The 15,673-nt window shown below is 45.0% G+C and overlaps 1 protein-coding gene across 1 annotated transcript in view; it reads right to left on the bottom strand.

Moving 5' to 3' along the window:
* Positions 1–9,628: 9,628 nt before the first annotated feature.
* The window catches only part of LOC147013993 (retinol dehydrogenase 12-like), a 13,777-nt gene continuing 7,732 nt past the window's right edge, over positions 9,629–15,673 (bottom strand). The window contains exons 6-7 of the mRNA XM_085851511.1: positions 10,930–11,119; positions 9,629–10,380 (exon numbers count right to left, since the gene is read on the bottom strand). Of these exons, the coding sequence (XP_085707637.1) occupies positions 10,278–10,380; positions 10,930–11,119 (293 nt within the window). The 3' untranslated portion in view covers positions 9,629–10,277. The remainder of the gene's footprint in view (positions 10,381–10,929; positions 11,120–15,673) is intronic.

Raw genomic sequence — 15,673 nt, 5'->3', positions numbered from 1 at the left:
GAATGACAGGGGCTCAAACTCAGGTCATGCTATATATCGTTTTTGAGCCCTATCTCTCAACGGTGAAGAATCACTAAAAAAAATTCTCATCGTCGGATCTAGATTCGGATCTTCACCTAAATCGAATCAATTTGTCGTGGTCACACACACCTAACCTGTCCACCAAGTATAATCCAAATCCGTCCACAACTTTTTGAGATATCGTGCTGTATTTCGGTTTAACCCTGTCTCTCAATAGTGAAGAATCACTTAAAAAAATTATCAGATCCGGATCCGGATCCGGACCTTCATCAAAATTGATTCAGTTCGTCCTTGTAACACTCCGAACCTTTCCACAACATTTAATCCGGATCCGTCCACAACTTTGAGATATCCTGTACACAGACAAATAAACAAACAAACAAGAAGACGTCATGCAGAGCACGAAACTTGTAAAATCAATAAAACAAATTTGACCTCAAAAATAATTGGTGGTTGAATTCAATGACCAAATATGAAAATCCTTTTCAAATTTCAAGTCAATTCGATGAAAATTGAGGATTTTAGAAATACCTCCTTAGTTGTTGACCTTGGGACTATGTTGACCTTTTGGTCCATGTTGACCTCAAAAATAATTGGTTGGTTGAATTCAGTGACCTGATATGAAAATCCTCTTCAAATTTCAAGTCAATCAGATGAAAATTGAGGAATTTAGAAATCTCACCAAAGTTGTTGACCTTTGGCCTATGTTGACCTTTTGACCTCAAAAACAATAGGCTTCTTTCTTATGACAAACTCTACGATGTGGTGAATTTTCGTGAAGATCGGTTTAAAATTGTGACCTGGAGGAGACAAACATACAACAAACAGACAGACAGACAGACAGAATAACAAGAAGACGACATTGTGCATTACATGATACTTGCAAAATCCATAAAACATATTTGACCTCAAAAATAAAAGGCTAGCTGAACTACTTGCTAGTTCTGAACTAGCGCTTTTCAGCGCATTCCGATTCACGACTCCTCCACTGAACTAGCGCTTCACCAGGCTCTCCTTGCTGTCCAATCAGGAGTGAACAGCACGTTGACACACCTGATCCCTGTCCAACCAAGCGCGCACAGAGAGTCCAACACCGAGGTTCCGCCCCACTCAGGGAGCGGATAAAAGACCAGGCTCCCTTTGGAGGTGTCTTCTTGTTCTGGTTCGTGCTCATGTCCATGTTGGCGTCGGAGCCTGGTTGTGTGTCGGAGGCTGAGGAGGATCACTTGCTTCGCCTGCCTCGTCGCCTGTTTTTGCCGATCGTGCTGGCGTCTGCCGCTCCACTACTGGTGCCTTCGTCCTTGACGCCACGTGGAAGCTGTGGGTTTGAGTCCCGCCACTGAGCCAGATCGTCGAAGAACGCACGAGGCGGGCAGGTCCAAGCACAGGCTTTGGTTTCCAGCTCACTTTTCCTCGAGTTTGGAAGCCTTCAATAAAGACCCGACTAGGTCCATTTCCTTGAGTGTGTGTCTGTGTGTGGGCCCGTCTCGTAAGTAGAACTGAAAAGTGCTTTTGCTCACTGTATATTGCCTGCCTGATATTCGGATAACTCTGCCCTTACGTGCTTCCCGCCCCGATAATTTATTGTAATAAATTCCCCTCTTGTTGAATGTCCCAGCTCGTTCCCTGTCATTTATTTTATTGGCTTAGCACGGTGCGTGTTGAGAAATAGCGAGACAGTAAATTGTTAATTTGGACCGACAGGCCTTGGTGACCATCCGCTCGGGTTACACACGGTTCGGGGTAAGGTAATGGCTCGTCCCGCTCGAGGTCTGTCAAGGGTGTGAATTCTCCAGTAGCTTTCCCGCGTGGGTACTTAGGTATATTGAAGTTTGGCAATTAACCCTACCCCAGGTGGTCAAATTATTGGCGATTCATGGTCCTGTAAGGGACCCGTGCCTTTCGGACTTATCCGAGGGTCACGACCTAAATTCCGGTGTGTTCGGTGGAGCCGACTCTACTGCTCCCCTTAGCAGTTGTGCTCGCCACTGATACCCGGCACCACAACACTATGTTGACCTCGAAAATAATTGATGGTTGAATTCAGTGACCTGATATTCAAATCCTCTTCAAATTTCACATCCTCTGATCATAGGTGACAGGAGATCATGATCGGCCAAGGGAATGGCATAACTGGCAGTTCAGACAGCCATTTCCACTTCTGCTTCACTTGGATCTGGTGCATAGAAGGTTAGCTAGGATTGTTCCTTCAGTGCTTTGGCTTGTTGATTTTTTTTTTTCACTCTGTGATCAATATCTTTCGTTCTCATACGATCGCACATGTTGCATTAAAATATATGTGAACAGAATATCGATCATCATCGAGATATTTTTGCATTTTAATATTCATTGTCATACACAAACATTATATTACAGATAAACTAAAAAATTACCCCCAGTTGGGGGTGACGGTCATCTCTAAAGCTCTGTAGATATGGATCTCTGATCGGCTTAGAATGGCTTCGATGTCGTCTTGTTTTTTGGTTCAACGTACAGATGAAAGCCCGGGAGTAAAAAGGATAGAAAACCTCAGAAATCAAACTACATTTCTGAGTTATCCGGAGATAGATTTTGAAAATGGTTGATTTGGAACATTTATGATCAATGTGTCTTCAAAAGGATAGAAACCGGACTTCAGAAATCAAACCGCATTTCTGAGTCATAAATGGCAGATGATATTGTTGTGGATTTTCACCCATTCGGCGTGCGGGCGACCGCCTTTCGCTAAATTGTGGCCGCACGCGCCCACCGAACGAGCAATCGAGTCGCAGCTTTTCGGATCAACGCCGAAACCCAGCTACGGGTGTTGTTAACCACATCATAAACCAGCCAACTCTTCTGTCCGGGCTACAGGGTCGATCGCCGAATTGTCGATGTACCTAATTATTCGCGCAGACAGAAATGCCAGGGATTTACACCTCAACGGAGCCTGCACGAAAACGAGCCGCTTTAAGCAGCTTGTTCCGTTTGCGATTGCCAAGCAGTTTTATATCGCCAAGCCCCGTCGGACCACGTCAGGTCAGGTATGGGAGCATGTGCCAGAACAGCGCGTCGCTGCGTCCACTTTCCGCCGGTACTCCAAGGGCCTCCGTCTGGCCTTCCCCCAGGCCCATCCCCATCTCCTTGAGATGCTGGTCAACCTGCTGCAACCATGAGGCACATGGTCGGCCCACTGGCCTCCTCCACTCATGAGACTCCCTCGCTGACAGAATCTGGTGAGCAGGATCAGCGTCAGGAAAACGAGCCACATGTCCATACAGCCGCAACTCACGCTCACGGACTATGCAGGTAACAAATCTCATCCAAGTCTCTCTCAGCAACCGCTCGTTGGACACAAAATCCGACCAGCGATAGCCAAGGATTCTCCGAAGAGACCTGGTGCCAAAGGAATTAAGTCTCCGTCTCAGATCCTTGGTCAGAGTCCAAGTCTCGCATCCATAGAGCTAGACTGGAAGCACCAAGGACCTGAAGACTCGACTTTTATCCTCCCGCACAGGTACCGGCAGCGCCACACCCCATGATCCAGTGAATCCATGACACCCCAGGCCCGACCCAGACGTCTATTGACCTCTGACTCACAGCCAGCAGAGACATGAATATCACTGCCAAGGTAAGTGAATCTCTCCACGACCTCAACATGCTCACCACAAACAGACACAGACAGGACAGCAGCATCCAAGATGTCATTGAAAGCCTGGATCTTAGTTTTGACCCAAGAAACCCGTAATCCCAGCGGCTCCGACTCCTCATTCAGCACCTTGAGGGCCCCCAAAAGGATATCTAAAGTCTCCGCAAAGACGACTGCATCATCTGCGAAATCAAGGTCCGGGATCTTGACATTCCCAAACGATGCACCGCAGCTTGATGTTTCCGACAACCTCCCTAAAATCCAGTCCAAACAAGTGCTGAAAAGTGTGGGGGCCAGTACACACCCTTGAAAAACTCCAGTAACAACTGGAAATAAGTCAGAGATGGTAACACCACACTTCACAGCACTCTCAGTACCAGAGTAGAGTTCAGACATCAGATCGATCAGTTTTGGTGGCACCCCACGAAGACCAAGAATCCTCCAGAGGACATCCCGATTCACTGAATTGAACGCTTTATAGAGATCAACATAGGCTGCAAGTAACCCCTGCCAAAATTCTCGTCTGCGTTCGGTGAGGACACGAAGAGCAAGGACACGGTCAATCGTTGACCTCTTTGGTGTAAAGCCTGACTGCTCTGGATGCTGGTGCTCAAGCAGATGGTGGCGAACCCTATCAAGAATTATCCGAGCAAAGACCTTGCCCGGCACTGAGAGCAGCGTCATCCCTCGGTAGTTGTTGCAGTCTTGGCGATCACCCTTCCCTCTCCAGAGAGGGACAACAAGGCCCCTCTTCCAGTCAGTTGGGATGATGCCTGTGTTCCAGGCAGAGCACACAACTGCATGCAACGACATGAGTGCAGCACTTCCACCAGCCTTGAGAAGTTCAGCATGGATGCCACAGATCCCTGGAGCTTTACCCCATTTCAACCGGTTCACCACAGCCGTGTTTCCACAAGCGAAGGTGGACCACAGTTGATTGGAGGGTCAGCAACAGGGATTGTAACACCCTTGACGTCCAACTCGAGAGCTGGGGGATCAGCCTGGTACAACGGCTCAAAGTTACCAGCCCAGTGGGCCTTTACTTCAGACTCCTCTCTCAAGAGCCTACCACTCTCTGCTCTAACTGTAGTGCTCCGAGGGATGGGCTTGGATGAACGCAATGCGCGAATTCCCCTGTAAGCGGGACGAGAATCACCTGTCCACAGGTGATGCTCTACCCCCTCACAGATTCCTCGCACATAGGCCTCCTTGTCCACCCTTAGTGCACGTACAGTTTTATGCCTCAGCTCATTGAACAGCTCAGCTCTGCCATTCAGCCTGGCCCTGCGACTCTGGTCAATGGTATCCAGTGTCCCTTGAGAGACAAAATTCTTCTTTGCCCTGCAGTGAGTTCCAAGACATCCACCGGCAACATCAAGGACGGTGGTCTTGAAGGCACTCCACAACTCTTCAGGACCCCCCAAAGCACCTAGACATCCCAAATGTCCACTCAGCCTCTTCGCAAACTCCTCAGCTACTCTCATCCTTGAGCTTGCCAACATCCAGCCGAGGCTGGGATGGTACCATTCTCCAGGATTTAAGGTGCAGCTTTAGAGTTGCTACAACAAGCCTGTGGTCAGTATTGAGGAACTAAGTTCTCCAGTAGACCCTGTAGTTCTGGATCATTCTCCAGCGACCGTCAATGAGGACATGGTCAATCTCCTTTGCCACACCACCAGCGTTGGAATACCAAGTCCAGCGATGAGCTTGTGGGTGCTGAAACCACGAACCAGCCACCCTAAGTCCATGACTTGCAATGTCAAGGAACTTGGTGCAATTCTGGTTCATAGTTCCTGACCCATTGGGACCAACACATGTCTCATAACCATTCCTATCAGTTCCAGTCGATGCATTGCAATCCCCCAAGACTGGAAGTGTATCTCGTCTGGGGCACTGATCAACCACAGACTCGAGTGTGGCGTAGAATGTGTCCTTCACTGTGAGGTCACTCACCTCAGTCGGAGCATAGACATCAGACCAGATGTACGTTTTATCGGCTATTAATCAACCAGCTATTTATTCCGAACGCAATTATCGCAGTCAATGGCAGGAAAGACGCAACGAGCAGGTGACATTTCAACAATGGGGACATTTATTTTTACACGTATGCAATGAATGAATGGGGGTCGGGGACAAGACACAAGTAAAATCCTACAGCCGATATCTATGTATTAAGTACATGCACTTACAACAATTCTACTTACAGACAAGGCTCCACAGACTTTCATGCAAAAACCCCAGAAAAGAAAGATAGAACTGGGCCCGTAAGCCTTTAATGTTCCTCGGAGCTGGGATGACCGAAGGAGCTCCGCGAGGCCGTGTAGGTTACCTTTGTCGCCCTTGAGGCGACTCGATGGTCTTTTTTGTCGGCGACCCTCCGTATGTCTCTGTTGTCAAAGCGGCAGCTGTTGTAACGGCGGCTTGGTTGGTCCAGGGCCTAGCAGCGCGGCCTGATCAATCGGGCCTGGCCGACGACGCTTCGGAGGAGCGAACGGGCCTTGCTCTTTACGAGTTGATGCTCTTTAAGAGCCCGCTCACTCCTCAGCGTCACTCGACCGACTCGGGGCTCGATCGCCCGGACCGTTATGTAGCTGGCTGGCGACTTCTCTCCGGCTGGCGACCTCTCTCCGGCTGGTGACTTCCCTGCTGACTCCAACGGCCAACAATGACCAACCACGACCAACGCCTCCAACGACGACCAACAATTCCTCCAACAACCAACTCTTACCAACCACGACCAACAACGCCTCCAACAACGCCCTCGGCGTTGAAACGTACCTTTTTATAGCCCCAAGGGGAGGGGTCGCTCTGGGCTTCATCGCCCAAAATCAGCACCCTCCCTTCTTTCACCTTTGAACCTTCACCCCCGGCTGGCTCCGCCCCTTTCGCCGTTCTAATCTGTTTTGCAAGTCATGCGCGGCCAAGTTTGAAATCACTCTGCCGCTGTCGAGCATGCCATCGTGTTTGTTTGTGGAGATGTTGTTTGTTGGGGATGTTGTTGTTGGTGAAAAGATGGTGGCGCCGTGGAGATGCTGGTGAGATGTTGTTTAAAATAAAGATAGGAAAGAATAACACTACCTCAAGATTCACAGCCCGGCACACGAATAATTCCCGTTATACATCGGTGGGGAAATCTAACCTGGACACACTTATCAACATAACTGATCTTTGGGGAACCTGAATGGTGATCTGTGAATTTCCACAACCGTAACAATATTTTTTCCAACGATTTTTCCAACTTTGAAGACACGTGACTCGATAACCAGGACGAATTTCAAAAAACCGGCCTGACCAAATTTAGATATTGTTCCATATTATCAGAATCCAAATAAATTTTGAAGATCGGATCACAAACGGCGGAGGAGGTAGATTTTGAAAATGGACGATTTCACAACTATGGAGTGACCTTGACCTTCAATCGGGTCAAACGTCATACCGTCGTGCATCCCTCATCGACATCTACCCACATACCAAATATCAAGAAAATCGGAAGAAAAAATGGGGACGTACGTACGTACGGACATCGAGACTGGCTTTATTAGGTCATTTCGTTAGAGATGACCTAAAAACTTGCAAATATCAACATCTCAAAGAAATTCACTTCATTTCAAAAACAATAAACACAAACCTGTAAGTGTTTGCACTCTGGCCACCAGAAACACACACTAAGTGGTGCGTGGCAGGGTGGTGCTGATGAGTCATCCACCGGACGGCGGTCTCCTCGGGTTAACCTGAGGAGGTACCTTAGATCGGGTTCCTGGAATGTCCTTCTCCCGAAGAGATGGGGATGGGCCAGGCATCTGCCTGGATGATGGACAGATGGAGGCCCCTGGAGTATCGGGGGAAAGTGAACGCAGCAACGCTCTGTGGCACATGTAACCCATGGATGAACATTTGTACATGTCTCCATGGAGTGAAGTGATGAATGGGAACCCCCCCCCTCCCCACGGTTTGTTAAACTTTGTTTTGTATGAGGCCACTCCTGAAAAAACTTCTGGGATTTTGCAGAAGAGGCATGATCAGCTTGTTCCTGGTCAGTGTCATACTCTTCCAAACTGGTCTCACACGGAGGTAGCCATGCTGACCCAACAATAAAGAACCACAAACACTTCCATTCCGACACTTTTTTTTAATGGAAGGCACTATCCATTCTGATGCTTGGTAACTTCAACAAAATAAGGAAAAAAAATCCCAAACTCATGTGCAAGAAAAATGATATTGTGTGACACATGGCCAGATCATGTGAGTTGACAGGACAGCTACTACCTGGCTGAAGGTTGATTTTGAATCCCAACATATCCCATCAGCTTTCAGAACTGGAACAACTGGAGATGCCCATTCTGAAAAATTGATTTTCTTGATGATCGAAATGGTTCAATTCCACCTCCAGCTTGGATTTCAATGCAAAAGGTACAGGTCTAGCCTTGAGGAACTTGAGCCTCATTCCTTCTTTGATGCACAGCTCAGCCTTCGCACCTATGACCGTGTTTATTCCAGTACTAAACAAGTCCTTAGATTCATCACCAGGCTTGCTCCAAGGCCTTGCCTTTGGTCTCTCCTTTGTTGCAACTGCTATATTTCTAACTAATTTAATCTCAACTTCTGCAGCCAGTGCCTGCCCACCAGGCTGGAACGTGTTTCGGTTGCTATCAACCTCAAAATCTCTTGCCGCTTCTCGAACACCATCACAAAACCAGCTCATCTCTAAACATTTTAATTTTTCAACACCATGGTGAAAGTAGGCTTCTCCATGAGTGAGGCAAGCACTTTGACTACAGACCATGATGCCCCATGTCTATTTCCATAAGAATATCCACCCCTTTGACATTAAATGTACACACATAAGCTCCAGCACCTGGTGTAGGATTAATGATCTCATACTTCACCTCACAATGCCACTCAGTAACCTCGGATGATTGGTTATCTTCGACATTACCCTCGTCAGACAGTGCCAAGTGTTTCACCATTGACTGCTGACGTGGCCTTGGCTTGCCACCTTGTATGACAGATTATTTTTTATAGAGTGTCGTGCAATGCATATCACTGTATCACACCGGAGACACTTCTCATTCCAAAACCTGCAGGTTTCTGGAGCACGTCTGCCTCCACATCTCCAGCAACCTATTCTGATCCTTCCCATTGGGCAGAATCTGATCCTTCCCAAAGCCTACTTCTCAAGGTCAGCTTATTGAGCCCTGCATCTGACGAATAATTAAATTCCCCTCTGCTAGACACCTCACAAATCTCCACCACTCTGCCTCATGAGCCAAGGCTTTCTCTATACCCTGTTCCAGGCCTAAATCTGATCCAACAATTCCTTCTGCAGGGCCTCATCCCTCACCCCAAAGGTGAACTGATCCCATATCACGTCATACAACTGGGCACAATACTCACAATGCCTACTCATTTCACCAAGTTTAGCAATGTAAGCACTTATAGCCTGTCCAGTTGCTGGACACAACTCCTCAACTGAAACCGAACCAAAGCTTTATGAGGCTTCAGAGAATAATGATGACTCACCCTGATCACACGTTACCTCTCTGGGCTTGGAAGGCATCGCCAGTGATCGTATCACTTGATATACATCAGCTCCAATTATTGCCAGCAAAATCATCCTCTTTTTGTTGGTGTCTGATCTGGATAGCCCACAATAGAATGACTGTCTCTCAATGTAATCCTCACATGACTCCCTCGTCAGAACTCAAATTTCAGTAGACCGTCACATCAAAAATGAGGTTTTCCTCGTCGCCAATTATGTTATGTCCCCGGCAATCAGCATTACTCCTTGAATCGATCGAGTTGCGATCAACACGTCTGTGTGTTTGTCTGCAGAATAACTCGACAAGATGGAGCAGCTCGATGTCTGTCTCCATTGCCCCTTGAAGTCTGTGACCGTGCTGCTGTCAGTCATTGGCACTCAGCTCCTCCACAGATCAAGGCTTCTGTTCAATAAAATAAAGAAAAAAGGAATACTCCCAGTTAAGACTTCTGTTGCTTTTTTATTTAATGAATATAGTTTCTTGGCTCCTTGAAGCACTTTGGATTCACAATACATAATGACTTTTAAAGCTACTTTTTATAACCGTTTCACTTGATCTGTTATCAATACTCCATCCATTAAAACAATTCCAACGATTCTCTAAAGATATTGGAACTTTCAAAGGATAAGGATCTCAAAATTAACATGCAGTTGGATCAATTTGTTAGACGTGTTTTTCAAAAGTAATTTCTCTTATCCATATCTTGTGTTCCAAACCACTTGCCTTTCCATATCCTCCCCCTGCTCCCACTGTATCCTCCCCTACTGCCTCCCCCTGCTCTGTATCACATCGGTTACTATCCAAGCACGAGCCTCATGTGACGTCCCACCCAGCAAGGAGGAAGACGACTTTCTATAACAATGCCTTTTCAAAACTTTTCCAGAAGCCCGAGCTGAATTTTCAATGAAAACATTTTGGTTTTTTTCAATACAAGATCGACATTCATTGTAGAATGATTTCAAAGCATACAATGCAATGTGAGAATTCAAATCAGGAAGAAGAGAAAAAAAAATAAAAATATATATAAGTTTCAGACATGTCCACCCAAGACCACCAATTAATCCTCAACTGATAAACAATGCCTCACTCTAGTCCCAATGAACACCTAGCAGGTGACAGCTGATATCCCAGAGGCGAGAAGCGGCTTGTTGGTCATTGGCACTGTTCCCCACCGCAGTTGGAGCACAATCGCTGAAGCACAAAATGCAGGATGTTATCTCGAGATGGAATGATCGCACAAGCAGTAACAAGCTTTCCTACATGTCAAAATACCACGAGAACATGACCATGCAGCCAAATATCCAGGAATCTACATTTTAAAGAAAATGTGAACAAACACAAATGGAAAAGTTAACATAAAGCTCCACCCTGGTGCAAACTATTCTTACATTTTGGAATCCTGCACCTCCATTATTGATTTTTCACAAGGTAAGCTAAATCACCCGAGTAGTCTCGCACAGAATGTTTTCTTCAGTTTATCCAGACTGCAAGAGGTCTCAGTTAAAGTCCTTCGTTATGACATTGATAAGGGAGGATATGTTTGCTTTTGGGCAATGCCAAGCCCATCGTACTGTACAATATCAAAATGTGCAGGTATGCTTAATTTCATTCTTTAGAAGTATGATCCAGCTCATTTGGTACGACGACGATTCAAAAGTCACAATTTCACAAGTGAAAGCAGCTTGTTGAGGCCTTGTTAAAAAGAAATCCCCACCCAGCAGCACGAAAGCCAGACGGTACCTGAAATACATGCCCGAAACATCTTTTAGCTCCTCCGCCACGCCACAGTGGATGCTTGTCTGAGCTCCTTGAGTGGCAGTTTTTAGAAAAGGATAAAATAAAATCCCAGGAAGCAGGAGAAGACGGAGATGTCGTCCCAATTCAGTGTTCACGACACCAGGGTGCACAGCATTGACAGTCACGTTGGTACCTGCCAGAAAGGACAGGTGAAACAGAATACTCCCTCCATTGATAAATGACATTCTGGTATCTCATTTTTGGGTTAACCATTTAAATGCTAATCGCTTCGCAAATCCCTCCTCTTGCTGTGAATCCAGGTTCGAATCCCATATATACCATGTGAAATAAGAAGAGTTTCAAAGGATAAGTTAGGATCGAGAAATTTTTGTGCCCCCATAATCTGATCAAACTTGCATTACAATATGATGAAGAATGTTTCTCACATACGTGGGGGATAATGCAAAAAGGTACAACATTGGTTTGGACTCTGTTTTCCCATCTGAACCCTCGGTTCGTCATGTAGGGAACCCAGGTTAAAATCCCATAAACCATGTGTTTAGCCATTGTATACCAATTCTTGTAAAATGTACCCTGATATTTACCGTCACAACCGAAGGTGAAGGAGGTTATGTTTTCACCCCTGTCTGTCTGTTTGTTACTTGCAAAACTGAAGATTTTTCAAGTACCGTGTTTTCCGGTGTAGAAACCACGGCCATGTATTAACCGCACCCGTCTTTCACCCTCAAAAGAAATGAATATATTGATCATTTTATTTTCTGATCTAGATATAAATACGTTTGTACATTAACCTTGTACAGAACAAAGTGGCGGAGGTATCAACATGCTCACTCCCATGTCCCCTTCATTTTGTCGAACAATCTTATTCTCATTTGGAAGAAGTTGAAGAGAGGAGAGGATACCAAGAAGTTTTTATTTTTCTTTCTAATTTTTTTAATATTATGGAGAGGATTTTTTTTTGTTCCGAGAAAAACGAAGAAAAGGGATTTATACCATTATCATACATATTTATTGTGGATTTGTGGCCCTGAAAAGGGCCGTTTGGGTTTGATGAAGCTTTTCAGCTAAACCCAAGGAAATCCTCATCAATGCATTCCTCGTCGAAGACGGCACGTAAATCCTCGTCCGAATCAGGGTAGAGCAAGTCCCCGTCGCTGTCACTGTCATTTGCAGCCTCCTCCTCCCAAATGTTGTCGTCGTCTGTGCCGTCCATGTTGTTGGAGATGCAGAATTTCAGAAATGCTCGCTTGATGAAGTACGACGGTATTTCCTTCCACACCTTGACAATCCAGCCGCAGATCATTGGAAGGTCGACCTTTCTCATCCTCCAAATGAGCGTCGGCAGTCTCCCAGTCAACAAAATGCTCAGCCAACGTCGTGACAAGAGTAATGGTGGAAGTTCAACCAAGATGCATGTGGCTAATGTTCCTTGCAATCCAGGTCGAAAATATTGGCGGGAAACGTGTCACGAAATGTTGATTTGCAACTGAAGAAAATATCAAGTCTGGGAAATAGGAAAGTTCGTCTGCGGTGATTCCACCGAGATGAAATTCATGTTCCTCGAAACCTGGGTCGAATACAAATGCCTGCGAGATAAGAAAGTTCATCTGGTCGACACGAGTAATCCGCGGGAAGCAAGTTAGGAACGTCTGATAAAAAGGAGGGAAAACGAAGAGAACCAGGAAGAACGAAGCGAACCAAAGGAAGCCAAAAGAACCTCGCAGCAATGGTACTTCTTAAAGCTTCACCATCCCACCTGACTTCTCACTCTCGTGAGATTCTTCTTCTTCTTCTTCCTTTTAAATCCATTTCCTGCCCTCATATAGAAAAGTACTCGGGGTCGATTGGTTGTTCCTTGTTTAGAACAATGCCCCGCTGTCCAGCATTTCCTAGCATAGCGTCAGCATGTAAGGAACAAACTTAGTGGATTAATTCTGCCTGCAGCGGATGTTCATGAAGAAAATGATGTATGTAAAAAGATAGTCACCCCTACAAGTCTGTCGTCTTTCCACTCCTTCTGCTGCGCACGATGACGCTGGCTGGAAACTTGTCTTTGGTCAGTGTCATCCTCATGAACACGACATACGAGGGAAGCTTACCAGGCAAGCTTATTTAAAGTGGGTGATCCATTATTAGACTCGAGCTTCGTGAGTACAGGTAATTCTTCTTTTGATGTGAGACCAGGTGTTCTTCTTCTTCTTCTTCTTCTTCTTTTTTTATGTTTAATGGCGTTTTCAGAACAGTGAGGCTCTATATACGCAAACGCACCTAAACTCTGGGTGCCTCCGATTTTTAAAAAATTATTCAATTTCCACACATGGTTAATAAAATACTGCACAAACTCTTAACCTGAACCTTCTTCTTCTTCTTTCGGCTGCTCCCGTTAGGGGTCGCCACAGCGGATCATCCGTTATGATCCGCATAATGATTTGGCAAAGGTTTTACGCCGGATGCCCTTCCTGATGCAACCGTGGTCACCTCTTACGACAACCGGGGCATACACTGGTACTCACTTTGCTGACCTCGGAAGGATGACAGGCTGAGTCAACCTCCTGGTGTGTATTAATTCAAGTGGCCAATGGGGCTTGAACTCAGGACCTTTTGGATCCCAAGCCGCTACCGTAACCACTACGCCAACACCAGGTCTCTTAACCTGAACCGATTTTCAAAATTTAAACGGTGGAATTCAGCTTAGCAGGCAGTTCAAACTGATACAAAAGTGTTAATTTGGAATATAATTGAAATTCAGCATTGGCCGTTTTTAAGACCGACTTTTTTTTTTCCAGACTAGTGTATTCACCAACACTCACAACTTTTACCTTTTTTGCCGATAAAAAAAAAAATGTGGTTTATACACCGGAAAATATGGTATATTGGTCAGTCGATTTTGTTATTCTGTCTGTTTGTTTGTTTGTTTGTCAATCACCTACAGGTCATAATTCTAAACTGATAGTCATGAAACTACAAAGTTGTCGAGGTAGTCTCAACTGAAAAGCCTATTGAGGTCATATTTCTAAAATCATTTTATATCTGATTCACTTGAAATTTGAGAAGGATTTGCATATTGCATCACTGAATTGGAAAAACCAACTATTTGAGGTCAAAGGTCAACTCAAGGTCAAACTTCTAAAATCTTTGTATCTGAAAAATCGTCAATTTTCATCCAATTGACTTAAAAATTAAACAGCAATAATGCGCAGTGCATTACTGAATTGGGAAAGCAACCATTTTTGACGTCAAAAGGCCAAACTTCTAAAATCATCAATTTCAATCTGAAAAACAATTAATTTTCATCCAATTGACTGAAGCTTTGCTTAAGATTGTCAGTTTTAATCTTGACGAAATTGACAATTTGATGTATCCATGGCAACCATTGGAGAGGGGGGTAGATTTTTCAAGCATCGTGCTCCGCACGACGTCTTTTTCTTGTTTGTCTGTGTGCAGGATGTCTCAAAAAGTTGTGGACCGATTCGGATGAAATTAGGTGGACACGGGTGTGTGACAAGGATGAACTGATTAGCTATTGGTGAAAATCTGGATCCGGCTACAAAAAATTTTAAAGTTCAAAGTGATTCTTCACCATTGAAAGATTGGGAAAAAGCAATATACTGTTTTGCATGATATTTCAAAAATGCTTTGGGCCCAAAATGTTCTCGTGGATCAGGTATTGCGTGGCGGAGGTATGCGCTCTACCGAGTGCCCTTCCAGTTACTATTGTCTTTATCCTGGATGTGGTATATATGCATTTAGCTCTTTCATGATCTTTCCTTGTCATACACCTAACTTGTCCACCAGATTGGGGAGAAAGTGTGGCTTAAACACAAGTGATTACGGTCAGTATATGCAAGTCTGTTTGGTCGTTTGTTCGTTATAAGTTTCCAGGCAACCGACTCAAGTTCCATGAAATTTGTTGTGCATTAATTTCACACGTGGAAGGTCAACGGCACAATGAAATTTTCAATTCTCATTAAAATTGATGTACAGTATAAACAAGACATAACAGTGAGTTTAGCGACCTCATGTCATCTTCTGGCCGAACCTGCTTGTGCAATACAAGCTCCACCCCTCTCCCGGCCGAGGTAGTGATGCACCACCGTTGGTTGATTTGAAGTAGGATCAAATAAAACATGAATCCTAAAGTCTAAATAACCCGATCTTGATTGGGTGACCCAACTAGTGATTTACAGACACAACTTTGCTTTATTTGATCCATCAAAATGTATGCAGCACGTCACTGCAAGTTTACATTAAAGCTGGTATCACGGCTGTGCCACTGATGCAGTGTCCCCTACAGGTTAGGGTAGACATTTGTAATTTGTTTGTGTGTGCCGCAAATAACTCACCTCCTCTTCACCTAAATACACCGTGGAACTTGGTCCACAAACTAATGCCACCATATGGGACATCCAGCTTTACGTTCACTCTAAGGACATCACACTTTGTGATAAAACACCCTGCTTGTGAAGCATGAATCTGATAATTTATAGATGGGCCATGAACCTAACTCAGGGTAGATAGCTCAAAGGGAAGTGCACCACCTCCGTGCCATCCTTTTGAACTGACGTTTCTTTAAATAGGAGAGATATATTGACATGCAAAACCAATTATTTTTGTAAATGTAAATTCATCTGTAACCTTTTCTGTATCTGATGAAAAAGAGCTTTTTTTTTTTTTTTTTTTTTTAAACTTACCAATTACAAGGCAGAAAAAAAAAAGTGTTGACAAA

This window comes from Eptatretus burgeri, chromosome 13 (assembly GCF_056783735.1).
Source record: "Eptatretus burgeri isolate ZD-2024b chromosome 13, Ebu_testis_v1, whole genome shotgun sequence".
Taxonomy (NCBI): domain Eukaryota; kingdom Metazoa; phylum Chordata; class Myxini; order Myxiniformes; family Myxinidae; genus Eptatretus; species Eptatretus burgeri.
This window is presented reverse-complemented; position numbering and strand designations above follow the sequence as displayed.